General features: G+C 42.5%; 1 protein-coding gene across 1 annotated transcript in view; it reads left to right on the top strand.

Annotated features, from left to right (window-relative positions):
- The first annotated feature begins 257 nt into the window (after nt 1-257).
- The window catches only part of LOC137039785 (ceruloplasmin-like), a 50,605-nt gene continuing 23,472 nt past the window's right edge, over nt 258-27,390 (top strand). The window contains exons 1-10 of the mRNA XM_067415060.1: nt 258-418; nt 1,954-2,198; nt 2,302-2,514; nt 3,313-3,486; nt 3,637-3,891; nt 3,983-4,148; nt 4,252-4,391; nt 13,593-13,733; nt 13,815-13,859; nt 23,803-24,017. Of these exons, the coding sequence (XP_067271161.1) occupies nt 261-418; nt 1,954-2,198; nt 2,302-2,514; nt 3,313-3,486; nt 3,637-3,891; nt 3,983-4,148; nt 4,252-4,391; nt 13,593-13,733; nt 13,815-13,859; nt 23,803-24,017 (1,752 nt within the window). The 5' untranslated portion in view covers nt 258-260. The remainder of the gene's footprint in view (nt 419-1,953; nt 2,199-2,301; nt 2,515-3,312; nt 3,487-3,636; nt 3,892-3,982; nt 4,149-4,251; nt 4,392-13,592; nt 13,734-13,814; nt 13,860-23,802; nt 24,018-27,390) is intronic.

The following is a 27,390-nucleotide window of genomic DNA, read 5'->3' as shown; positions in this document are numbered from 1 at the left end:
AAAACGATTCAATCCCAAGCTTTATCAGAGAAATGACATCAAAGAAAACTTTTATGATAGACAGGGATTTCCTAGTGTCCATCAGGACACATACTAAATCCATGGGGTCATGAACTGGTAGACGCTACACGCAAGCTGTGTGTGTATTAGTTAACTTGTCCTCTTCACTCTGTTGTGATTGGCTGACTGCTGTCACCTTCTGTCATTTAAAAAAGCAAAGCATCTGCTCCATTCTGATAGTCAAATCCCAATGACCCAAAATGAAGGGGCTGCAGTGGACACTGCTCGGGGTTTTGTGTTGTGCTGGCATTGTGTCTTCTATCACAAGGGAATATTTTTTTGCCATTAAGGAGATTCAGTGGGATTATGCTCCTAGTGGTAAAAATCTGATTCAGAACAAAACCATAAAAGAAGATGAGTGAGTATAAACACTTTTAAGTAGAATATACTTAAAGTTATGAGTTATGAGTCCTGTAAGCAAGAAACTAATTATAACAACATTTTAACTCAAACATTTAAACTACACTGCAGTTTTAAATTTGTGATTGCAAATTATAACCTTCTTTAGAACTTTTTTGACAGTTCCGCTTGTATATTGCTTATTACTGAAAAAACAAAAAATAGGAAATTACAGTATTAAAGATTATTATTATAAATTACTGTAGTCAGAAATTTACAGTGAAATGAATGCATGCTAGGTCATTTTCTTATGAATTACTATTAATTAACAGCAACATAATATAACAGTAATTTTTCTGCTCTTGTTTTACTGTGAAAGTTGTCTTTAACCATACCACTGTCAGAAATTATATTGTTTAGTACTGTAATTGTTTTGAAGTCACCATGATGTTGATCAGTGTTCCATTAGCTTGGGACATTGGACCTTGTATATTCTTGTGTGACAAATGAAAACATTTGTTAAAACGATGACAAGCTAGAATTTTTTTTTTTTTTTTTTTTTTAATTTTTTTTTTTTAGTTAACTGGCTGATTTTAAGTTAGTCAATATATACTATTGTGTTATCTCAGCATCTTATTTCTCAGATATGATTGACTGATAATTAGTGTAGGGTTGGGATTGCCTTTTGGGCAAGAACTCCCTGGGCATATATGCAGCCTAGCATGGATAAGAGCAGGGAGAACAGAACAGAACCGACATAATGTATAGCAGATATCATTAATGTGATTGAACATACAACATAATTCAGGAATTTAGTCTGATTCAAGAGGATACACTTGATTTCAAATCCACAATTGTTTGTAGAAGGATATTTCACAATAGCAAAGCAGCTGCTGAGATTATCTTATCAACTTGATGCACAGACATCAATACTCGACTCAACAATGGTGACACTCAACAAATGCTACTACTACTAAAGATAGATTCTGAACATTACTAAATAAACAAACTAGAAGTTTATCAGCACAGATAAAACCAACAAGAATCAATAAAATCCACAGCATAATCTATTCATGCCGCATTCCATGCTTGGAACTTATGCACTATAGAAATACAGTATGATATTCCAAGAGTGCGGTTAGATACAAGAAAAGTCCTGCTGTGGAATTACTGTGAAACATTAACCTGAAATATATTGTCATTTCACTCAACCCAATGGGAAATTTAGATGTTACAGCAGCATGCACAAGACGGTAAAAAGAAACACAAAAAAGAACAGATAATTTAGCAATGCCCTATTCAAAGTTTATGGAGTGGTCATAGATGCAGTCTCAAATCATAAATCGTTTTGAGAAGATGTCTACTAATCCTAAGAATTGTAAACATTAAAATAAATTCTCCATAGACAAGAACCATTCACATTTACTTTATTAATTGATAATTTATAAAAAAATAAAATAGACGCCTACAAGTGTAGGAATGTAGGTTGCTAGGCTTTCTGTGAGTGTTTGCATGTAAAAGCCTCACAGATAATGTTATTTTGGTGTTTGACAGAGATGCACAGGTGTTTCTGGAGAGGGGAGCGCAGCGGATCGGGCGGGTGTATAAGAAGGCAGTGTATCAGCAATATACTGACGCCACCTACAGGCAGGAGATAGAAAAACCCAAGTGGCTGGGCTATCTTGGACCCATCATTGGTGCAGAGGAAGATGACATCGTTTTTGTGCATCTGAAGAACATGGCCACTCGAGCGTACTCCATCCATTCACACGGCATCACTTACAACAAAAGCAATGAAGGTGCCTGCTGCAAATTATGTCAAATAAGTGTCTGGATTCATGTCATCAGCTTAACTCATGAATTTCTCATCATAAATACCTTGAATTTGGGATTTCTCTTCAGGTGCACTATATCCCGATTCATCGGAAAAAGTGGAGAAAAACGATGATTCAGTGCCCCCTGGAAAGTCTTTCACCTATGTTTGGACTCTAACGCCTTCCCAATCTCCTGCCAAAGATGATACTAACTGCCTGACCAGAATATACCACTCCCATGTTAACGCCCCCAAAGACATCGCCTCAGGTCTCATTGGACCTCTCATTACATGTAAAAAAGGTACAAATCTTTCTCTTCACTTCAGGTTTCACATGCTAGAACCGCTCAAATTACAGTAACAGTTTGGATTTTAATACAAGCAACTACAATGCTAGCAAAGTATAGCCACAAAGCATTATAAATTAGCATGAGGCTAGTATTAAGTAAAACGCATTTTGTCTTTTCACTCAGTGTGTCACACCACCCAGTTAGAATACAAATTTACATGTGTCTATTTTTTTTTTTTAAAGAGTAGATTTATAGATTACAAACAGCCTATATAACAAATAATTGTGTTTTGTTTTAGTCTTATGCATTGTGCACCACCACCAGTATATTACTAACGACCTACTGAAAAAATACTGCGCGATTGACTGTAGACCAGCTTTTTGTTGGTCACTGGTGCAGTCGTTTTCAGTTCCTCAAAATAGCAACGTGCAAACAATTCGCCTGAACACACCTGGTTTTTAGACTAACACGTCCATGGGCAAAACAGAAGGGGCATGAGTAAATTTACTTTTTTAACAATGTCCTGCTGGATGTGAAAATAACTGTCTGGCTGAATCTAGCAAAAACACTTTACGGTGCTTGTCTCAAGTTGCTTGCAATCTCATCATTGGGTCCTTTATGGAAAACATCTGGCTAAGTGCTACACTATGAGAGTTTGGCGAAATTTTATGCACTGTATTTTACATTTACAAATTCATATAATAAGCTGACCACCATGGAAGTCGTTGTATAGTATAATTTACACACTTATCTACAAGTTCTGAAATACTAATAATTAATCATTCTTTTTTTGTTTTGTGCAATTGTTAGGCTCTCTGGATATCCATGGTGATAAGACAGGTGACTATCTTTACACCCTAATGTTTACGGTGTCTGATGAGAACTTCAGCTGGTACCTGGATGAAAATATCAAGACCTACTGCTCAGCAGCAGCCAAAGTAAACAAGAGTGATGAAGGCTTTCTGGAAAGCAATAAAATGCACTGTGAGTTCAGTAACAATGTCCTGCAATAATGTCTCATGATAACATGAACAGGCCAATAGGTCAAACCCTGTTCTAGACACACCTATAATACTGTAAAGTATTCCATATACTGTAACTGTCCAAGAATTTCAATTGTGGACTTTATTGTAGCTATCAATGGGTACGTCTATGGCAACTTGCCAGACCTCAGTATGTGTATGGGAAATAAGATCCACTGGCACCTGTTTGGGATGGGGAACGAGGTGGACATCCACTCAGCCTTCTTCCATGGACAGATCCTGACAGACAGGCGGCACCATGTTGACACCGTCAGTCTATTCCCAGCTACTTTTGTTAATGTAGAGATGGTGGCGGACAATCCCGGGCAATGGCTCCTCAGCTGTCAAGTCAATGATCATCTGCAAGGTAAAGACTAACCACATCGGAGTGTAAATTTTGCATCATTTATACCTGTAATTGTGGTGTGGAATTTAATACCTTTTTTCCACACTATTAGCTGGCATGCAAGCAATTTTTGAGATTAAGAAATGTTTCCCAAACGTACATAAACCCAGACCATTTGGAGAAGTGAGACAGTATTTCATTGCTGCTGAGGAAATTATCTGGGATTATGGACCAACAGAGATAAACCAGTATACAGGGAAGAAACTTGTTGATGACAGGTAAAAATATTGTTTTAAGATCTTCACTGAGATACATATTGAAGTCAAAGAGAATGTTCTTGAATTCTTGCTTGAATTCTTGCTTGTGTCTGAATACCCACAGTGTATCTAACACTTTCTTTGATAACCGTAATAATCGAATCGGGGGCAAATACAAGAAGGTCCAATATGTGGAATACACTGATGACACATTCACTGAATGCAAAGAGAGGACCCTAGAGGAGCAGCACCTGGGAATTATGGGTAAATGTTGTAGATAGAACATTGCATTTAACTTGGACTCTTCCTTCCTTGGCTTTTACAGTTTTTCTTGCTTGCTAAACACATTTCTTGAAACTATGCCTCATATTCTCAAAACAGTGAACACAAATCCATATAGGATTTGTAGGATTTAGGACCCAATGCCCCAACGTCCTATTTTCAGGTCAAAAGGAAGCTCTACACTCAAAACTATTTACTCTTGCTGAAAAAACAAACTTTGCCATCAGACAACACACACAAGAAAAACTCAACACACACTCAGAAAAAACTCAGTCAGCTTTTTAATAGATTTTTTAATAGCTTTGTTTGTTGATTTTAAAGCTTATTTGGATGACTATATAGGCTATTAATATTACTTTTATCAAAGTGCCTATTAATTATAAATTTACTAAAGTGATAAATGTGTAGTTGATTAAGGGTATAATAATTATATAAATTATATCTAAATCATTCAAAATTAAGATTATTATAAATAAGCATTGTTAAAAGCCACACGTTTTAGTCTTTAAAAACAATTTGCTATGTAGTGACCTTTAATTTGGCGCAGAAACAGGGGGAAGGACTTTACTTTATCAGAGGTATGTAACTTTACTCAGAGCTGATTGGTCCAATTTCAGTTTGAGATCTCATATTCAGAACATAACCTATTATAACCTGCCCTGGAGCAGGTCAGCCATGGAGCGTAAGTTACTATGGCAATGAACACAGCTAAAAGCCAAACCACTTCAATGGTACCTAAAACCCAGGATTGGCACAAACTAAGTTTAAGTGAAGTTAATAAACGTAATTTCGGGAGGAGTACGCCCATCTAATCTTTCAATTAATACCAAGGTATAAAACCAGCAGCTTACCTCTTCCCCTTTTTAGTTCCTGAAGCATTTGGCCTGCCCAACTCTGCTTGACTGGCTGCGCTGCTCATTTCACCTGTTGATCTCCAGATCGCCGGTCTCTCCGCTCCACATAACACCTAGCTCAATAAAACCTCTCTCTTCTTCCATCTAGAATCATCACAGGGCTCGGTAGATCCTCATCGTGATGTATCGAGGCCATCAACATCATCCTCTTCAGCAGGAACGTTAGGCCTCGTACCGCCTGCTGAGAAATGGTCCGTCAACGCGCTCAGGCAAGCGTTATCCAGCGCGGGTTTTCCATTTCACCCAGAGGAATTCAAAAGCGCAACTTCACGATCTGCTCGTGTGTTTTCGCCAAAAACTCTCACTCTCACTCTCACGCCGCATTCAGCGTTCTCGCAGTAACACGCAAACATCAACACAAACAACTGCACGATCTATACGGTCAGTTTCAGTTTCAGCCGGCAGCCGCAGCTGCCGACGCTTTCACGTCCGCCCCTTAATTCGGCCGGCACTATCGCGGCCGCAGACATTAGTTCCGCGTCTGCTCGCAATAGTTCCACGGCCTCTTCGACAGTGACTGTTACCTTCCACCCTCCCACAGGTAAGTATAGCTTCTTCTGTTCTTCTTTCCACGCTTCCAATATTTCTGTGCTTTCTGGCTTTTATTCTCTGTTAAATCAAGAAAAGCTATATAATACATTTCTCCTCTGCTATTGGAGCAGGCCCAAAGCGTGAGGCTGCCTCCGCAAACGGTCCTGCCCCCCCACCCCCTATAATTTCTCTTCTGCTATCAGTGCAGACCCAAGAGTAAGGCTGCCTCTGCAAACGGTCCTGCCTCACCCCACCCCCACTAATTTTTGCCTCTACTATCAGAGCAGACCCAAGCGTGAGGCTGCCTCCGCAGATGGTCATGCCCCTCCCTCTCTTTCCTTTCTCTGCCGCCATTGGAGCCGATCCAAGCATGGCGTTCCTCCCCAAGCTTTCTATTCTCCAACCTTATTCCATCCAGCTTCTGCTTCCTCTACAGTTCATTGCCTCCTTCTCAACTGCATTGCTCTTATAGTTCCTACTACATCATTACTATGGATCCATCACCTGTCTCCACCAAGCCTCCGCACCTCAATCGCCCCAGGTGGTTGGTCCCAGTATAGCCCATAAGCCCCGCCCCTCCGTGGTTTCTAATGGATATGAGTAAAACTAAACAATCAAATTACACTTCATATTTTACAAGATGTTTTCTGTCTTTTAAGGCAGTTTTATCACTGATTTTATTTCAAGTATTTGTCAAGTATTTAAGTTTAGCTTAGTTCGTTGTTTGACGCTATAAAAGTTGTCACTGAGGAACCAGCATCTTTTTCAGGAGAAGAGTGGAGTTTTTATCTTAATTTCTATATTTCCCAGATTTTGGCATAAATATTAAGAGCATTAGCCCGAAGGTGGACACCATTCCAACCCCAGCATTGCAATCCTACTGGACAACTTGGAGAGCTTTCAAACAATTCCTACAACCAACTTGTTTTCCCAAATTCTCCCTCTTTTTTCATTTCTTGATGTCATATGAGATGTCCACCCAATCTAGTACCATCAAAGTCTATCTCGGCTGCTTTCAATTTCTAATCTACAACCATCCATTCAACCATCTATGATCTCTAAGTTTTAAACGAGAACACCATCCGTTTCCTCATCAAAAGCAATGAACGGATCAATTTAAAAAACTGCCTTTTCATTCCTATCTTCAATCTCCCGACACCCATCCAGCAATATAAATATCTTTCCTTCTCCCTTGCCACATGGGGGTGCAGATCTCCTCACATCTCGACCCGCTGTTTTCTGATGAGAACAACCTTCCTGTGACCAGGCAGTGAAGTTCACTTAAAAAGCTTCAGCAAATCCCCACACACTCTGGTATTTAAGCTTACTAATATTCACCTCACTTCTTCCGCAATGGAGCAGACACCACCGCAGGCCAAAAAAGGACTGCCATACCATCAATTAAACTACTGGGTTGGTGGTCCTCAGAGGCCGTTCGATTTTACTCTGTTCGGACCTCAGCCTCATCAAACAAGCCATCTTCGCTTAATGCTGCACTGCTCTGCCAATTTGATACTGCCACTGCAGTACTTGGCTTTACTAGATAACACTGTTGTAGTCCTTCACTTAATGCCACTGTCCCTCGCTTGATGCTCCAGGGCTTCACTTGCCACTACAGTGCTCCTTCAGTTTAATGCTGCCACTGCAGTGCCCTTATTATTTAATGCTGCCACTGCAGTGCTCCGTCATTTTGATGCTGCCACTGCAGTGCTCCTACTCTATTTAATGCTGCCTCTGCAGTGCTCCTCTTATTTGATGCTGCCACTGCAGTGCTCCTCCAGTTTATTGCTGCCACTGCGGTGCCCCTACTATTTAATGCTGCCACTGGAGTGATCCGTCATTTTGCCGCTGCCGCTGCAGTGCTCCTCCTATTTGATGCTGCCGCTGCAGTGCTCCTCCAGTTTGATGCTGCCGCTGCAGTGCTCCTCCAGTTTGATGCTGCCGCTGCAGTGCTCCTCCTATTTGATACTGCCACTGCAGTTCTCCTCCTATTTGATGCTGCCGCTGCAGTGCTCCTCCTATTTTGATGCTGCCGCTGCAGTGCTCCTCCAGTTTGATGCTGCCGCTGCAGTGCTCCTCCTATTTGATACTGCCACTGCAGTTCTCCTCCTATTTGATGCTGCCGCTGCAGTGCTCCTCCTATTTTGATGCTACAGTGCTCCGCCATTTTGACACTGCCGCTGCAGTGCTCCTCCTATTTGATGCTGCCGCTATAGTGCTCCTCCAGTTTAATGCTGCCACTTGCAGTGCTCCTCCTATTTGATGCTGCCGCTATAGTGCTCCTCCTATTGGATGCTGCCACTGCAGTGCTCCGTCATATTGATGCTGCCACTGCAGTGCTCCTACTCTATTTAATGCTGCCTCTGCAGTGCTCCTCTTATTTGATGCTGCCACTGCAGTGCTCCTCCAGTTTATTGCTGCCACTGCAGTGCCCCTACTATTTAATGCTGCCACTGCAGTGATCCGTCATTTTGCCGCTGTCACTGCAGTGCTCCGCCATTTTGACGCAACCGCTGCAGTGCTCCGCAATTTAACGCTGCTGCTGCTGCAGTGCTCCACCAATTTGATGCTGCCGATGCAGTGCACCTCCTATTTAATTCTGTCGCTGCAGTGCTCTTCCTATTTAATGCTGCCGCTGCTGTGCTCCGCCATTTTGATACTGCCGCTGCAGTGCTCCGCCATTTTGACACTGCCATTGCAGTTCTCCTCCTATTTGATGCTGCCGCTGCAGTGTTCCTCCTATTTGATACTGCCACTGCAGTTCTCCTCCTATTTGATGCTGCAGCTATAGTGCTCCTCCAGTTTAATGCTGCCACTTGCAGGGCTCCTCCCCTTTAATGCTGCCGCTGCAGTGCTCCTCCTATTGGATGCTGCCACTGCAGTGCTCTGCCATTTTGACGCAACCGCTGCAGTGCTCCGCAATTTAACACTGCTGCTGCAGTGCTCCACCAATTTGATGCTGCCGCTGCAGTGCTCTTCCTATTTAATGCTGCCGCTGCTGTGCTCCGCCATTTTGATACTGCCGCTGCAGTGCTCCGCCATTTTGACACTGCCATTGCAGTTCTCCTCCAATTTGATGCTGCCGCTGCAGTGTTCCTCCTATTTGATACTGCCACTGCAGTTCTCCTCCTATTTGATGCTGCCGCTATAGTGCTCCTCCAGTTTAATGCTGCCACTTGCAGGGCTCCTCCCCTTTAATGCTGCCGCTGCAGTGCTCCTCCTATTGGATGCTGCCACTGCAGTGCTCTGCCATTTTGAAGCAAGCGCTGCAGTGCTCCGCAGTTTAACGCTGCTGCTACAGTGCTCCACCAATTTGATGTTGCCGCTGCAGTGCACCTCCTATTTAATGCTGACGCTGCAGTGCACCTCCTATTTAATGCTGCCGCTGCAGTGCTCCGCCATTTTGATGCTGCCGGTGCAGTGCTCCGCAATTTGACGCTGCTGCTGCAGTGCTCTGCAATTTGACGCTGCAGTGCTCCGCAATTTGACGCTGCTGCTGCAGTGTTCCACCAATTTGATGCTGCAGTGCTCCTCCAGTTTAATGCTGCCACTGCAGTGCACCTCCTATTTAATACTGCCACTGCAGTGCTCCTCCTATTTAATGCTGCAACTGCAGTGCTCCTCCTATTTAATGCTGCCTCTGCAGTGCTCCTCCTATTTGATGCTGCCACTGCAGTGCTTCTCCTTTTTCGATGCTGCAGTGAGCTGCAATTCGATACCGCCGCTGCAATGCTCCTCCAATTTTATGCTGCCACTGCGCTGCTCCTCCATTTTGATGCTGCCCCTCCAGTGCTCCTCAATTTGATACTGCCACTGCAGTGCTTCTCCTATTTGATGCTGCCACTGCAGTGCTCCACCATTTGATGCAGCCGCTGCACTTCGCAATTTGATGCTGCAGAGCTCCGCAATTTGATTCTGCCACTGCAGTGCTGCACCAATTTTATGCGACGTGCTTCTCCTTTTGATGCTGCCACCGCAGTACTCCGCCAATTTGATGCTGCAGTGCTTCTCCTATTTCATGCTGACACTGCAGTGCTTCGCTAATTCGTGACTGCCGCTGCAATCCTTTGCTTGATACTGCCGCTGCAGTGCCCAGTGCTCCACAATTTAATATTGCCGCTGTAGCGCTCCTCCAATTTGATGCAGCCGCTGCAGTGCTTCTCAGTTTGATACTGCCACTGCAGTGCTTCGTTATTTTGTGACTGCCATTGCCATGCTTTGCTTGATACTGCCGCTGCAGTGCCCCGCTAATTTGAGACTGCTGCTACAGTGCCCTGCCAATTTTAGACTGCCGCAGCAGTGCCATGCCATTTTGAGACTGCCGCCGCAACGGCGGATGGAATCCGCAATGCCCTGCCATCTTGAGACTGCTGCCGCAGTGCCCACCATCTTGAGACTGCCGCCGCAGTGCCCGCCATCTTGAGAGTGCCGCTGCAGTGCCCTGCCATTTTGAGACTGCCGCTGCAGTGCCCCGCCATCTTGAGACTGACGCTGCAGTGTTTTGCTCAATGCTGCTGCATTGCCCCGCTATTTTGAGACTGCCGCTGCAGTGCCCCGCCAATTTGAGAATGCTGGAGGCTGCTGCAGTTCCCCGCCAGTTTGAGAATGCTGCTGCAGTGCCCGCCATTTTGAGACTGCCACTGCAGTGCCCTACCAATTCGAGAAAGTTGCTGCAGTGCTTTGCTTGAGGCTGCTGCAGTGCCCCGCTCAATGCCTGACTGCTGCTGCAACACCTCACCTATTTCATAAACTGCCACAGCAGTTATACCTACCTCAATACTGCTACAGTGCCATCTAATTTTGGGGGGTCTTCTGGAATAATTATGCAGACTCCTCCTGTAATCATGAGCTGTTCAAATTTCCATGATTCTTGCTTGCTGTCTATTTCTGCATTATGTTTTTGGGGGGCAATCGGAGCTCGGGTAATATATCCTCTCCGAGCCCCTCTATAGCAGACAGCAAGCCAAATCTGTTTACCACTTTCACTAAGATTATATGGGCACACAAACTCGTGAAGTGAAGTTAATAAACGTAATTTCGGGAGGAGTACGCCCATCTAATCTTTCAATTAATACCAAGGTATAAAACCATCAGCTTACCTCTTCCCCTTTTTAGTTCCTGAAGCATCCCTCCTCCTCCCCTGCTCCTCCCTTTTGTACAATTTTGTATACCACATTGGTGTTGGTTGAGGAAAGATCCCTGACACGAGTGTAAAGCGCTTTGGGTGTACAGTAGTACATATGAAAGCGCTATATAAATAACTAATTCATTCATTATTTTATTCATTCAATTTGCCTGTTATAGGGGGGCAATCGGAGCTCGGGTAGAATATCCTCTCCGAGCCCCTCTATAGCAGACAGCAAGCCAAATCTGTTTACCACTTTCACTAAGATTATATGGGCACACAAACTCGTGAAACATATCTGGCTAGCCAGCTAAACTAACTTCATGGTATAGGCACCTGGTGTTCATATGAGTCCACTATGAGTCCACACTCAGTGTTAAACGGTAACACTAAATCAATGTTGAAGTTAATGAGAAAAGTAAGTGATGATTGAACATTAATGATGCACACCCGCTGTTAATAAGCTGTTACCTGATGATAACAAGCAGAATCACTAAAGGAAAGAGAAACAAAAGAACTATATCTGACTTTGGCCACAGCCTTAGATGAAATCAACTGAAGATAAAAGAAGACATTACATCTCTGAAGATCTCATCAGAGGATTAAACAACTCCACAAACAGCATTACCAACTTCACACATTACTAACAGACTGACTTAATTTCTGTTATACATCTACATAAGCTCTTATTGAAAATGAATAGAGTGTGTGTGTGTGTGTGTGTGTGTGTGTGTGTGTGTGTGTGTGTGTGTGTGTGTGCGTGCGTGCGTGCGTGCGTGCGTGCGTGCGTGTGTGTGTGTGTGTGTGTGTGTGTGTGTGTGTGTGTGTCACCATTATATGGATCAGTGTTTTAAGTTGGACAGTTTGACAACTTTTTAATGTAATTATTTCTCTGGCTGCTGTATCTGGGTTTGCTATGGCAAGAAAAGCAAGAGAAAACAACTGTTGAGATTCATAGGCTGATTCTTGATGTCTGTGTGTGAGTAAATCTCGCTGGAGTTCAAAGTGCTTAGTATACCATTTGTTTTAAAAAAAAAAAATCTACTTTTCTCGTTAAAACCATGCTGGATCTTTTCTATGGGTGCATCTCAATCAGCTCCCTAGTTCAGTTGTCAGGGCACTGATCAGGGAGTCAGCCCATTGACATATGTCCTAATCAGTGCCCTGACTATTAAACTACCGAGCTGATTGAGACGCAGGGTATAATCACAATAAAACTAAGTTATTAGCATATTGCTCATACTCAGTCATAAGATCGGCTAATTAAGTCACTATACAATGATCTTATTCTGATTGTGGTTTATCTTGCTTGTCTGGCCATGGCAAAGCCAGACACAGCAGTGAGAGAAACACTAACTAATGTTAGTGCCCAACTTTTTCTTGTAGATGTAGTATGTAAAACACTAATCACCATAAAGGTGACACAAAAAAAAACCTCTATTAATTCTCAATAAGAGCTTATTTAGATGTATAACAGAAATAAAGTATTCTGTGAATGATACCGTTTGATTAACTGGTCATTGTCAAACATTTCAAAAACATTCTCCCTCTCTTGAAAGATTTGCGCACATCTCTGTCTCCTCAGTGCCATCACAAGCCCCTCCAGGCAACTCCTAACCACTTGAGACCTCTCGAGCTGTCTTAAATAACTGGGAGAGTAAGAGTGAATCCTAGCTTTAAGAAATTTGATAACTTGCTTTACATGAATTCTCAGCACTTAAGACTAAAATTGCACTTTAAGAAGCTTGATGAATCCGGGCCCTGAATAGTGAGCAGACTATCTAGATAGTGTGGTAAATGTATCTAGACAATAAGGATGTATGGCTGAAAACTATTACCATTTTAGTCTTTAAGAAGCCTTATCTTGTCTACATTATGCCTTTATTGTGAATCTAATTATAAACAATATGCTTTTGTGTTGTGCTGCTAGTGTTTGCCAGTAATTCTATGATTTTCTGGGGCCGGGAAATGACTGGAATGGTTATAGTGTCAAAATAACCTTTCCCAAGACGCACAAAAGTATTAACCTGGCGTCCTCCATTCTTTCTGACAACAAAACACCTGAACACAACAAGCTCTTAATCACGACTTCTGAAGTGGGAAGTAGGAAACATCCGTTACCACGTGAAGGCAGCATTAGTAGGGTTGGAGCTAAACTCTGCAGGACATCAGCTCTCTAGGACTGAACGTCCCTACCCCTTACTTAGAGGTACAAAAATGTACCCTTAAGGGTACCACCCCAGTGATGGACACTTGTACCTTAAAAGATAAAATTTCGTACTCTTTTTTTTTTTTTGACAGTGTAGTGCTTTCTAAATGACAACATGGTGTAGGCAATGAGGAATTAAGGGATTTGTGTGTAGAGTTTTGCAATGACAGTTCATCAAATATAATTAATGTGTCAAAATGTGAGTAATGTTTATAGTTTAGGGAAATGGGTGTGATTTTTGATAAATGGTTTTGAAATTTTAGTTCAAAAGACTAAAATGTTATAATGTTTAAGCAATCGAGACAAACTGTAAGAGCAGACATTATTTGTCTTTATTTCAATGTTTTGCTTATACTGTGATTTTAAGCACAAATTAATGTCTTTGAGTTGTTGTTGTTTTTTAGGTCCAGTCATCAGAGCAGAGGAAGAGGACACAATTGTAGTGACATTTAGAAATAAAGCAAGCAGGCCTTACAGTATTCAACCTCATGGAGTGCAATATAGCATAGAAATGGATGGAACACTCTACCACAATGTCCTGGAAGGTGAAGAAAAAAAACATATATTTTGAATTGTTTTCAAAATATATGAGCCTTTTTATTCTTTTCTTTTCTTTTTTTATGCAGAGTCATACACTGCCAAGAAGCTCCGTGAACTAAAGAAAGAAGAAAGTAAGAAAAAGATCTCAGTTATAAACAGAATGATCTGTAGATTAAGGGATAAGCTTAATCTACAACTGACTTCAACCACAGTTTTAGATTAAATCAACTGAAGATAAAAGAAGACATTAAATCTCTGAAGATCTCAGCAGAGGATTAAACAACTCCACAAACAGCATTACCAGCTTCACACATTACTAACCAGATTGATTTTATTTCTGTCAGACGTCTCCAGAAGCTCTTATTAAGAATGAACAAAGGTTTAACTCTAATGTGGTTCATCTGAAGTCACCATAACGGTGATCAGTGTTTCCTTTAGGTGGGCTCTTTACTCTTATTATACATTTGTCTCCTGTGAAAGTGTACCCCATGGTGTGTGAATAAAACACATTTGCAATAGCAAAGGAAGCGTAAACAAACTGACACTAGATGATGATGGTTACTTGATGGCTACTTGATGCTTACTTGATGGCTTTATAATTATCTTAAAAGTGACTGATGGCATTTGATTCTAACAATTGTGTTAATAATGCATTTTCATTGCAACCCCTGAGTTACTGCAGCATCAAATCTTGCAGCATTAGCTTAAAACAATCAATTACACGATTTTAACAACTATGCTCAAAAAATTAATCTACAACGACACGGACAGACATCAAGAATCCGTGTATGAATCTCAACAATGGTGACAGTCAAAAATGGGCATATTCCAATTCAGCTGCATAATTTATTAATGCAGCAGTGCATGCTGGGTACCAGCATAGTACATAACTCCCAGCATGCATGAATACATTTTGCAGCTGAATCGTCCTAATTTATTTCTAAATATTTGCTTTTATTTTTTGATTTTTGTTGATCGGATTATATGTTAAGATTCATACACTGATTGTTGATGTTTGTTAAAATCGTCTCCGGTTACTTTTGTAACCCTTGTTCCCTGAGAGGGAATGAGACACTGCGTCGTCGAGTGACGACACTCTGGGGAACGCCCCCAGTGTGACGGCACTGAAGTATGAATGAAATCAGCCACCAATCCGATTGGTGCAACGTCATGACGTAGTAGGTGACGTGTACGCGGAAGCTATAAGAAGGCGCCGTCTCATACAACAGACAGCCTTTGCGATGAAGTGAGCACTCTACGTGAAGGTGTGGCGACGTTCCCTCTCAGGGCACAAGGGTTAAAAAAGTAACCAGAGACGTTCCCTATATCGAGGGAACTCGCACTGCGTCGTCAAGTGATGACACTCTGGGGAACGAATACCCACTATGCCACACCGAAACACACCCATCCTGGTGTAAAGCTGACATTTCAACCACACTCAGGATGCAAGCACTCTAGCACCTGGCGTAGCCGGGAGGTCCAGCTTATAAAACCTGATAAAGGTGTGCGGATTAGCCCACCCCGCTGCCTCAAAAATCTCAATAAGTGAGGCTCCCGAAAGTAGGGCCACCGAGGAGGCCAAACCCCTCGTAGAGTGAGCCCTCACGGCTATGGGTGAAGGCAAATTGCGCACCCGATAAGCTGTGGCTATAGCCTGAACGATCCAGTTACAGTCTCGCTGTAAGGCAACCCTTTCTTAGGGGGGCCAAAGCACACCAAGAGCTGGTCCGACTTCCTCCAATGGGCTGACCTGTCCAAATAAATCCTCAATGCCCTAACAGGGCAGAGCAGGTGCAGCCTAGCTTCCTCAGCCGTCGCGTGAGGCGGAGGATGAAATGCCTGAAGAAAAACCGACCCCATCCCCGTAGATGGAACCTTAGGCACGTAGCCCGGTCTGGGGCGCAAGATAGCTTTCACCCCGCCAGGGGCAAACTCCAAGTAAATTGGCGTGAACGCCAAGGCCTGGAGGTCCCCCACTCTCCTCAGAGAAGTGATAGTGAGGAGAAAAGCTACCTTGAGGGTCAGATTTCTCACCTCAGCCGACTCCAGAGGTTCGAAGGGGGCCTCAACCAACCCTTCAAGAACCACTGCCAGGTCCCAAGACAGGACTCTGGGATGAGCCGCAGGCCTCAACCTTCTAGCCCCACGCAGGAACTGTACAACCAAGTGGTGCCTACCCAATGGGCCCCCAACTAAAAGCTAGCGAAAAGCCCCAATGGCAGCCACATACACCTTCAGAGTGGATGGGGTCAGACCGGCGGAGAAATGGTCCTGGAGGAACTCCAGCACTGAGGTCACAGCGCAGTTAACTGGTTCCACCCTCTGTTCTCTACACCAGCTAGAGAAGACATTACACTTAAGGCTATACAGTTTCCTCGTAAAGGGAGCCCTAGAGCTGAAAATGGTCTCTACGACCTCCTGTGGCAGGCCATCCCCTAGGTACTGGGCCCTCTCAAGGGCCATATCAATCAATCAATCAACTTTATTTATATAGCGCTTTTACAATCACGATTGTGTCAAAGCAGCTTCACAGTGTCAAACAGGATAATATTGCGACAAAATTAGATTTGGCTGTACAGTCGTACTGGAGAAAACAGTAATGTTATCAGCTTATTTTAATTTATCATATAGCGACAATGTTGGCAGATCAGTATTATAGTTTATAGAATTAAATAAGACCTAATTCATACATTTTATTTGTATAATAAGTTGAATAACTTAGTGTAATTTTATAATTATAATCATAATTTTAGTGTCCCCAACTGAGCAAGCCAAGCCAAAGGTGACAGTGGCAAGGAACCAAAACTCCATCGGGGCATGATGGAGAAAAATAAACCTTGGGAGAAACCAGACTCAGTCGGGGTGCCTGTTCTCCTCTGGCCTATTAACACACCCTGTAAGATTATTATTCTGGCAACCTTACAGGTCGGAAATCATATTAGATTGGAATATTCAAAATTTCATGGTATCACGGAAGAGACAGATTTATTTAGGATGGGGCATCGATTACACAAGAGTATGAATACAAGAAAGATCGGAATGATTGCGCCGAAGACGGGTTTTGAGCATGTTGTGCCAGTGAGGAAAATTTGGAGGAGACACCATTTGACACGGCTCAGCAGACACTCCAGGATGCGTTGGTCATGTCCAGGCAGGTCCACCATCCGATCCGGACAGGGCCCAGATCCGGGATAAACCTCGGGATAAAAAGAGAGACTAACATTAGCGTAGATGCCACTCTTTTTATGATGTAACGAGTACATCAGGTGTTATGGGAAGTGTTCCCGGTTCCGGCTGACCTAGTTAATGCAGCCTAACAATCAGTCAATTGATCTGAATAATGAAAGTTAAAAATGTTCTATGTGTATGCCATAGTAAGGGGATGTGTTTTTAGTCTAGATTTAAACTGACAGAGTGTGTCTGCTTCCCGAACAATGCTAGGAAGTCTATTCCAGAGTTTAGGAGCTAAATAGGAAAATGATCGACGCCTGCAGTTGATTTAGATATTCTAGGTATTATCAACTGGCCAGAGTTTTGAGACCGCAATAGACGTGATGGAGTGTAATGTGTTAAAAGCTCGCTTAAGTACCGGGGAGCTAAACTATTTAGTGCTTTGTAAGTAATAAGCAAGATTTTAAAATGTATGCGATGTTTAATAGGGAGCCAGTGCAGTGTTGACAGAACTGGACTAATATGATCATACTTCCTGGTTCTAGTAAGAACTCTAGCTGCTGCATTTTGGACTAGCTGGAGTTTGTTTATTAAGCGAGCAGGGCAACCACCCAGTAGAGCATTACAATAATCTAGCCTTGAGCTCATGAACGCATGTACTAACTGTTCAGCATTTTGCATTGAAAGCATGTGCCGTAATTTAGATATATTTTTAAGATGATAGAATGCGGTTTTACAGATGCTAGAAACGTGGCTTTCAAATGAAAGATTCGTATCAAAGAGCACACCCAGGTTCCTCACTGACGACGAGGGCTTGACAGAGCAGTCATCAAGTGTTAGACAGTATCCTCGGTTACTACTTGTGGAGCTTTTCTGTCCAATAATTAAAAATTCTGTTTTATCTGAATTAAGTTGCAGGAAATTACTATTCATCCAATTTTTTATATCAGCTATGCATTCCGTTAATCTTCTGAATTCGTAGGTTTCGTCAGGGCGTGAGGAAATATAGAGCTGAGTATCGTCAGCATAAGAATGAAAACTAACGCCATGCTTCCTAATGATATCTCCCAGTGGTAGCATTTACAGGGTGAAAAGCAACGGTCCTAACACTGAGCCTTGCGGTACCCCATACTGAACTTGTGATCGGTGTGACATCTCTTCATTTACTGCTACAAACTGATAACGGTCAGATAAGTACGATTTAAACCATGCCAAAGCAGTTCCACTAACGCCAACATAATTTTTGATTCTATTCAGAAGAATATTGTGATCGGTGGTATCGAATGCAGCGCTAAGATCGAGTAACACTAATAGAGATACAACCACGATCAGATGATAAGAGTAAATCATTTGTAACTCTAATTAGAGCAGTCTCAGTACTATGATACGGTCTAAATCCTGACTGGAAATCCTCACATATACCATTTCTTTCTAAAAAGGAACATAATTGTGAAGACATGGCCTTTTCTAGTATTTTTGATAGAAACGGTAGATTCGAGATTGGCCTGTAATTGACTAATTCTTTAGGATCAAGTTGCGGTTTTTTAATAAGTGGTTTAATTATAGCCAACTTAAAAGTTTTCGGTACATATCCTAATGTCAAAGATGAATTGGGCCATACCCAGAGGTCCCACAGCTCGGGCCTGGGGTGGAATATCATTCCCCCTGCCTGAGACAGCAGATCCCTCCTCAGAGGGACCTTCCATGGGGGGCCGTCTAGCAGTGCCACAATGTTAGAGAACCAAACTCGGGTCGGCCACCGGGGTGCTACTAATATGAGGCTGATGCCCTACCGGCGGACCCTCTCTAGAACTCCCGGGAGCAGAACGATCGGGGGAAATGCGCACAGACGCCGCCTCGGCCACGTCTGTGTCATGGCATCCAGCCCCAGCGGGGCCGGATGCCTGAGGGCGAACCACAGCGGACAGTGGGTTGTTTCTAGAGATGCAAACAGATCCACATCCACCGGGCCGAACCTCTTGCACATGGCCTCCACCACCTCGGGGTGGAGCCTGCCACACCCCGGGCCTCAGCCCCTGCCTCGACAGGACGTCCTCTCCCTGGTTCTGGTCCCCTGGGATGTACATCGCTCTGAGAGACGATTTTCCCCTGAGGAGAGTTTCCCCTGGGACCACAGGAGGATCTGATGTACCAACCTGCATAGTGGGCGCGACCTCAGACCCCCCTGGTGATTCAGATACGATACTACTGACATGCTGTCGGATCATACCAGGACATGGTGGCCATGGAGGTCCGGGAGAAAGCTCCTCAGAGCTTTGTAAACCGCCAACATTTCCAAACAATTTATGTGCCAAGAAGAATGCTGGGGTCCGCACAGTCCTATCGAAAACCGGCCTTCCATGACCGCGCCCCAGCCCGTGAGGGAGGCGTCTGGAGGTTTTTAGATTAGATTCTAAATAGATTAGATTTTAGATTAGAATCTAGATTAGATTCTAAATAGAATCTTTTAGATTCTAAATAGATCTTTTAGATTAGATTCTAAATAGAATCTAATTCAAATTAAGATTTGAATTAGATTCTATTTAGACCCCATTGACATGCATCATACGAGCAACGGTTGGAGTTAAAAATCTTAATTTGTGTTCTACTGAAGAAACAAGCACACCTACATCTTGGATGTCCTGGGGGAAAGCAGATAAACTTTACATTTTCATTTTTGGGTGAACTATTCCTTTAATAACACAACCGTCAGAATCAAATGACATCAACCAATTTTAAGATGATTATAAACATGTCAACAGGTAACAATCATCATCTGATGTCAGTTCTTTTAGAGTTCTTTTGCTACTGCAAATGTGTTTTAGAAACACACTCTCACAGCAGCCAAAAACAGACAAATGTATAATAAGGGTAAAGAGCCCAACTAATGATCACCGTTATGGTGACCTTCAGATGAAACACATTAGAGTTAAACCTCTGTTCTTTCTCAATAAGAGCTTCTGTATATGTCTGACAGAAATAAAGTCAGTCTGGTTAGTAATAATGTGTGAAGCTGGTAATGCTGTTTGTGGAGTGGCTTAATCCTCCTCTGCTGAGATCTTCAGAGATTTAATGTCTTCTTTTATCTTCAGTTGATTTCATCTAAGGCTGTGGCTGAAGTCAGTTGTAGTTCTTGTGTTTCTACTTGTGTCTTGTTCTGTTCTATGTGATTCAGTGATTCTGCTGGTTGACAGGTTTATGAAGGCTGAGATGACTCCATATTTAATAAATACAGATTTTGTAGCTCAGATAAAATCAATCAATCAATCATCTTTATTTATATAGCGCTTTTACAATGACGATTGTTTCAAATCAGCTTCATAGTGTTAAACAGAACAATATTGCAACAAAATATAATTTTAGTGTCCCCAACTGAGCGAGCCAAGCCAAAGGCGACAGTGGCAAGGAACCAAAACTCAAAAAAATAAACCTTGGGAGAAATTAGACTCAGTCGGGGTGCCAGTTCTCCTCTGGCCTATTATCAAACAGTGTATGATTATTATTCTGGCAAGCTTACAGGTCATAAATCATATTAGATCGGAATATTCAACATTTCTGCGTATCACGCAAGAGACGAGCTCATTATGGTGCGTCGATCACACAAGAGTATGAATAAAGATCGGAGTTATTGCGCCGGAGATGGGTTTATTGAGCATGACGTGCCGGTGAGGCAAATTCAGAGGAGACACCAATTGACATGGTCTCAGCAGACACTTCAGGATGTGTTGGTCATGTCCAGACGCAGGTCCATCACCCGATCCGGACACGGCGACTGCAGTAAACCTCAGGATAAACAGAGAGACTAAGCACCTAATTAATTAATTAATTAGGTCTTATTTAATTCTATAAACTATAATACTGATCTGCCAACATTGTCGCTATATGATAAATTAAAATAAGCTGATAACATCAATTTTTTCTCGACTGTAAACGACTGTAAAGCCAAATCAAAATTTGTTGCAGTATTGTCCTGTTTAACACTAAGCTGCTTTGAAAACAATCGTCATTGTAAAAGCCCTATATAAATAAAGTTGATTGATTGATTGACTTTATCTGAGCTACAAAATTTGTGTATATTAAATATGGAGTCATCTCAGCCTTCATAAACCTGTTAACAAGCTCAGCTTGCTCAGTTGGGGACACTGAAGCACCTAGTGTAGATGCCACTCTTTTTATGATTTAACAAGTACATCAGGTGTTATGTGAAGTGTTCCCGGTTCCGGCTGACCTAGTTAATGCAGCCTAACAATCAGTCAACTGATTTGAATAATGAAAGTTAAAAATGTTCTATGTGTATGCCATAGTAAACAATTGCGTTTTAGTGTAGATTTAAACGGACAGAGTGTGTCTGCTTCCCGAACAATGCTAGGAAGACTATTCCAGAGTTTAGGTGCTAAATAGGAAAAGGATCGATCGCCTGCAGTTGATTTAGATAGTCTTGGTATTATCGACTGGCCAGAGTTTTGAGACAGCAAAGACGTGATGGAGTATAATGTGTTAAGAGCTCGCTTAAGTACCGGGGAGCTAAACTATTTAGTGCGTTGTAAGTAATAAGCAAGATTTTAAAATGCGATGTTTAATAGGGAGCCAGTGCAGTGTTGACAGAACTGGACTAATATGATCATAATTCCTGGTTCTAGTAAGAACTCGAGCTGCTGTGATTTGGACAAGTTGGAGTTTGTTTATTAAGCGAGCAGGGCAACCACCCAGTAGAGCATTACAATAATCTAGCCTTGAGCTCATGAACGCATGTACTAACTGTCCAGCATTTTGCATTGAAAGCATCTGCTGTAATTTAGATATATTTTTAAGATGGTAGAATGCAGTTTTACAGATGCTAGAAACGTGGCTTTCAAATGAAAGATAGGTATCAAAGAGCACACCCAGGTTCCAGGTTATTTTTTGTGGAGCTTTTCTGTCCAATAATTTAAAAATCAGGTTTTAAGTTGTATTAAGTTGCAGGAAATCACTATTTATCCAATTTTTTATATCAGCTATGCATTCCATTAATCTTGTGAATTGGTAAGTTTCATCAGGGCGTGAAGAAATATAGAGCTGTGTATCATCAGCATAACAATGAAAACTAAAGCCATGCTAATGATATCTCCCAGTGGTAGCATATAAAGGGTGAAAAGCAACAGTCCTAACACTGAGCCTTGCGGTACTCCATACTGAACTTGTGATCATTGTGACATCTCTTCATTTACTGCTACAAACTGATAATGGTCAGATAAGTATGATTTAAACCATGCCAATGCAGTTCCACTAATTCCAACATAATTTTCGAGTCTATTCAAAAGAATATTGTGATCGATAGTATCAAATGCAGTGCTAAGATCAAGTAACACTAATAGAGAGATTCAACCACGATCAGATGATAAGAGTAAATCATTTGTAACTCTAATGAGAGCAGTCTTAGTACTATGATACTGTCTAAATCCTGACTGGAAATCCTCACATATACCATTTTTTTCTAAAAAGGAACATAATTGTGAGGACACCTTTTCTAGTATTGATAGAAACGGTACATTTGAGATTGGCCTGTAATTGACTAATTCTTTAATCTAGTTTATTATAACCAACTTAAAAGTTTTCGGTACATATCCTAATATCAAGGATAAATTAATAATATTAAGCAGAGGATCTATGACCTCTGGAAGCATCTCTTTTAATACCCTATTCGGTATAGGGTCAAGCATACAAGCATGTTGTTGATTTTTATGATTTAACAAGTTTAGCCAATTCTTCTCCTCCTATAGCAGTGAATTTCACTGCTATAGGAGCATGTCACATCGATATTCAATGCTATTTTCAATACCACGGGGGAAAAACGCTGCATATACTGTCAATTAGATATTTTTTATATAATTTTTTTTTGTCTGTCTTTTGAAAGTCTACTATATAAACATTGATCAATTACTATTAAAATTCTTTCACAAATATTTGCTAACTCAATGTATTTTTTTCAACGGGGTAATTGTGTTGCAATAGCTTACACACAGAACAAGCTTGATTTCGAATGGTAAATTGAATTTAAAAAGACGACTAAACAGTAATTAAATAAGAACAAATAAACATATTACAAGAAATAGCACAAATAAATACAATAGAATATAATATATAAATGAAAGATTGCTTTATTTTTTCAGGTAGGTCTAACATTCAGGTAAGAAACTGAATTAAAAAATGCAAAGTGGCTAATTAAATTTAAAATAACATTGGATAATGTTTTTTGCAAAAAATTAAATAGTTTCATATAAAACCATTAAAGTTACACACGTTGATCAGTCAAGAGCAGTGTGATCGTTTGTCTTTTTGTATTTTGTAATGAGTGTAATTTTTCCTCAGTGACACTACAATGCTCTGTCTGATGTGATACTGTAGTAGACAACTGCATTGTTGTCATTTTATTCCTAATATTATCAATCTTACTAGTAATCAAAAAAGACAAAAGTCCAGTTCTGGTTTACTTCTTTGCTCTTGGCTGGCATGTTGCATTGTTATTGGTCTGCTTATGGCCCATATCTGGGAAATAGGAGTGGGCCACTGAAGGGCTGGCATTCATCATAGCATGTGGGCCAGCTCAGTATTCCACATATGCCAGACGTGGGCCAGATCTGGGCAGACACAATGTTGCTATGTGGGATGGTCATCAGGATCACTAGAATTTTCCAGTCAAGTGTGTTGGAGCTAAACTCTAGAGGACATTAACCCTCCAGGAGTGGGACTGGACAAACTTTCAAACTTATCAACTGCAAATTCATATTCAGCTCTGACTGCATCTTGGTTAAGAAAGCCTAGTTTAAACAATTCAGCTTCCACTGGATAAAATGCCTTTCATATTATAAGGCAAAACAAAATTCACTTAATGTAGAAAGGTTATATGTTCTTCATCTCTTTTAGGAGTTTTTGAGCAATTTCCCGCTGCATTGGTCCGTCCTGGCACCACTTACCAGTATTACTGGGTGGTACCAAATGGTGGAGGACCCACTAAAAAAGATCCAGACTGCATCACCTACCTGTACTACTCAGCGGTAGATCCCATCCGAGACACCAACTCTGGGCTGGTTGGACCTCTTCTGATCTGCAAGCCAAAAACCCTCAAATCAGGAAAGCAGGTGAGAGATTACGCTGAGTGAGCTGTGCAGTATTTTTCACATTTGTAAAACTTTTGTCACTTCTTTTGTCTTTCAACTAACTAACTCTCATTGTTGTATTATTAGACTGTCAGTAGACTGGTAGGTTATGGTTAGGTGTAAGGGTTCGGTTAAGTAGAATAAGTTGAATCTTAGTTGTCAAGTTCCCTTTCAGACGGTCACTACGACGTATGTCATACCGACGAATTGGGATCACTTCTGGGAGCCGCTATAAGCTTCAAGATATAGAAAACGGGCCAATGAACATTGGCGTGCGTGCTTTGCATATCGACGTGGTCGAGAGCTTTGCCCAGCAGTTCTCGGCCGCCCAGAAGCAGATGGAGGGCACTTCCTGCCCTGGCGGTCCGCTGCTGCCTCCACGGTCGAGTTGGCCAGCCCGCTTGGGCCGCTGCCAAGCCAGGTGGCAAGCGTCGCCGTAAGAGACCCTGAGACGGGCCACCCAGAGATGGAGGATCCTGCTCGACAGGAAGTGGCAGCAGCACCACTTCCTCCCCCTGGAGGAGGGCCGGGGGGCTCCCTTGTGACAATTACATCTGTCCCAAAACTTAACAGAAAGTCCCAAAAAACAAAAAGTCCCAAAACTTAACAAAAAGAGCAGTTTCCAAAATCTCTGGGTGCCAAGAGAGTGTGCTTGGTGGTGTTCGACGCTCCCACGCCTTGTCACCCTCACTCCGCATTCACACGGGGCGTAGGCGTTAATGCTTCCCATTTACTTTGAATGGGTGACATCATCCGTTGCCGAACTGAATTGTGGGTTCCGTCGCGGCGCTTCACTCGGGTTGCAAGCGGCAGAAGTTGAAGATTTCTCAACTTTTCAAGCGCCAGCGCAGGCGTCATCCAATCAGATCGCCGTATGCATATATCCTACAGCAGACGCTAGCCAATTGCATTTATTACTGCTCCGTGAACCATCCAGACGCAGCTCCCGGACCACTACGTAAAATTCTTACCACTGTCGGCGCTTTTTCAGGATTTAATGTACTTAACAGCTTCGTGCACCTGTGCAGTGCACTGACAACAACTACACGGGCAATCGCTAGGGTTGGGCATCGTTTTGATATGAACGATTCTGATTCCGATTCCGATTCCGATTCCGATTCTTACTTTCGATTCCGGTTCTTTTCGATTCTCGATTCCGATTCTTTGAGGGGTGGAGTCAAAACATGTCACATCGATATTCAATGCTATTTTCAATACCACGGGGGGAAAACGCTGCACATACTGTCAATTAGATATTTTTTATATAAATTTTTTTTGTCTGTCTTTTGAAAGTCTCCTATATAAACATTGATCAATTACTATTAAAATTCTCTCACAAATATTTGCTAACTCAATGTATTTTTTTCAACAGGGTAATTGTGTTGCAATAGCTTACACACAGCACAAGCACAGCACAAGCTTGATTTCGAATGGTAAATTGAATTTAAAAAGACGACTAAACAGTAATTAAATAAGAACAAATAAACATATTGCAAAAAATAGCACAAATAAATATAATAGAATAAAATATATAAATGAAAGACTGCTTTATTTTTTCAGGCAGGTCTAACATTCAGGTAAGAAAATGCAAAGTGGTTAATTAAATTTAAAATAACATTGGATAATGTTTTTTGCAAAAAATTAAATAGTTTCATATAAAACCATTAAAGTTACACATGTTGATCAGTCAAGAGCAGTGTGATCGTTTGTCTTTTTGTATTTTGACTTTGAATAACAAATGACTGCTGTCCCTTTAAGAACTGCCGCACTCATGGATCCTGAACACTGTTCCTGTTACTCATTCTTCATTTCTTCCTGAATTGTTTACGACGGTGTTTACATTAAAACTCTAAATGTGCACTGAGAATTTGTTTGAGTGTATTTGACCAATAATAAGCTGGGAAAAGAAGCAAATATTTGCACTTGTATGTCAGAGGGGGCTTTATTACGGTATGTGTGTGTGCGCGCTTCAGATGTGAGCCTGAAATCTGAGGGATTCATAGAATTATGTGCAATCCCGCACCAAATTCAGACCGATCACACACACGCTGTCGTAAGGAAAAGTCCAGCAGAACGTGCATTCGCCGTGTAACCGGGCTGATTCCAATGGAATCGTTATTTTTTAAACGGTTCCAAGTTGGAACCGGTTCTCGATGCCCAACCCTAGCAATCGCACTCACACATACAACCAAATCGGCACCCATTTCGTCTCACAGACTAGCTGTCATAAAAGGTGCTTTTTTGTGTTGTTTTGGTTCAAGCGGCAAGTTAATGTCATTGGCTGTTGTCACTATGACGATCGCGTCAGCACCCAGCTTCAGCCAAGCCCTCTGTCAAGCGTTAACGCCTACGCCCCGTGTGAATGCGGTGTCAGGCTCCTCTCCAATCGCCAGCAGGGGGCAGGAAGCAGGTAAGTGAAGCAGGTAAGTGTTGCCACGCGCACGCAGACCCCACCACGGGCCGGGTCCCTGCATGCCGCTACGCTGCCCCGCTGCAGGTACGTCTGTGGTGCCGTTAGTCCCGCTGGTGCAGTTGCTTGGGGCCTGGCTAGCGCTCCCCAGCCCGTCCCGCTGGCTTATCCGCACCATCAGACACCGCTATGCAATTCAGTTCGCCCGGCGTCCCCCCAAGTTCAGAGGCGTCCACTTCACCTTTGTGTTGAAGGAGGGCGCCCCAGTGCTTCAGGCGGAGATTGCAGTCCTACTGGCAAAGGACACGATCGAGCCGGTCCCTCCAGCCGATATGAAGACTGGCTTTTACAGCCCGTACTTCATTGTACCCAAGAAAAGCGGCGGGTTACGGCTGATCTTGGATCTGCGGTTCTTGAACCGGTCCCTTCATAGGCTACCGTTCAGAATGCTAACGCAGAAACGCATCTTCAGGTGCATCCGTCCCCAATATTGGTTTGCAGCGATCGACCTGTAGGACGCATACTTTCATGTCTCGATTCGCCTTCGCCACAGACCGTTTTTACGCTTTGCGTTCGACGGACGAGCATATCAGTACAAGGTCCTACCCTTCGGGCTCTCGCTGTCGCCCCGTGTCTTCACGAAAGTCACGGAGGCGGCCATTGCTCCCATGAGAGAGCGTGGTGTTCGCATCTTCAACTACCTCAACGACTGGCTGATTCTTGCTCAGTCACAAGACCAGTTGTGCGAACACAGGGACATGGTGCTCAAGCACCTCAGCCAGTTGGGGCTTTGGGTCAACTGGGAGAAGAGCAAACTCTGCCCGACGCAAAGGATCTCTTTTCTCGGTATGGAGCTGGATTCGGTCGTTCTGCTTGAATTCGTTCAAACGCAGGACGGCGGTCCCACTGAAACATTTTCAGAGGCTCCTGGGGCATATGGCATCC

The sequence above is a fragment of the Pseudorasbora parva genome, chromosome 14, assembly GCF_024679245.1.
Source record: "Pseudorasbora parva isolate DD20220531a chromosome 14, ASM2467924v1, whole genome shotgun sequence".
NCBI classification, from domain to species: Eukaryota; Metazoa; Chordata; class Actinopteri; order Cypriniformes; family Gobionidae; genus Pseudorasbora; species Pseudorasbora parva.
Note: the sequence above shows the minus strand (reverse complement) of the source record. Positions and strands in the feature narration are given on the sequence as shown.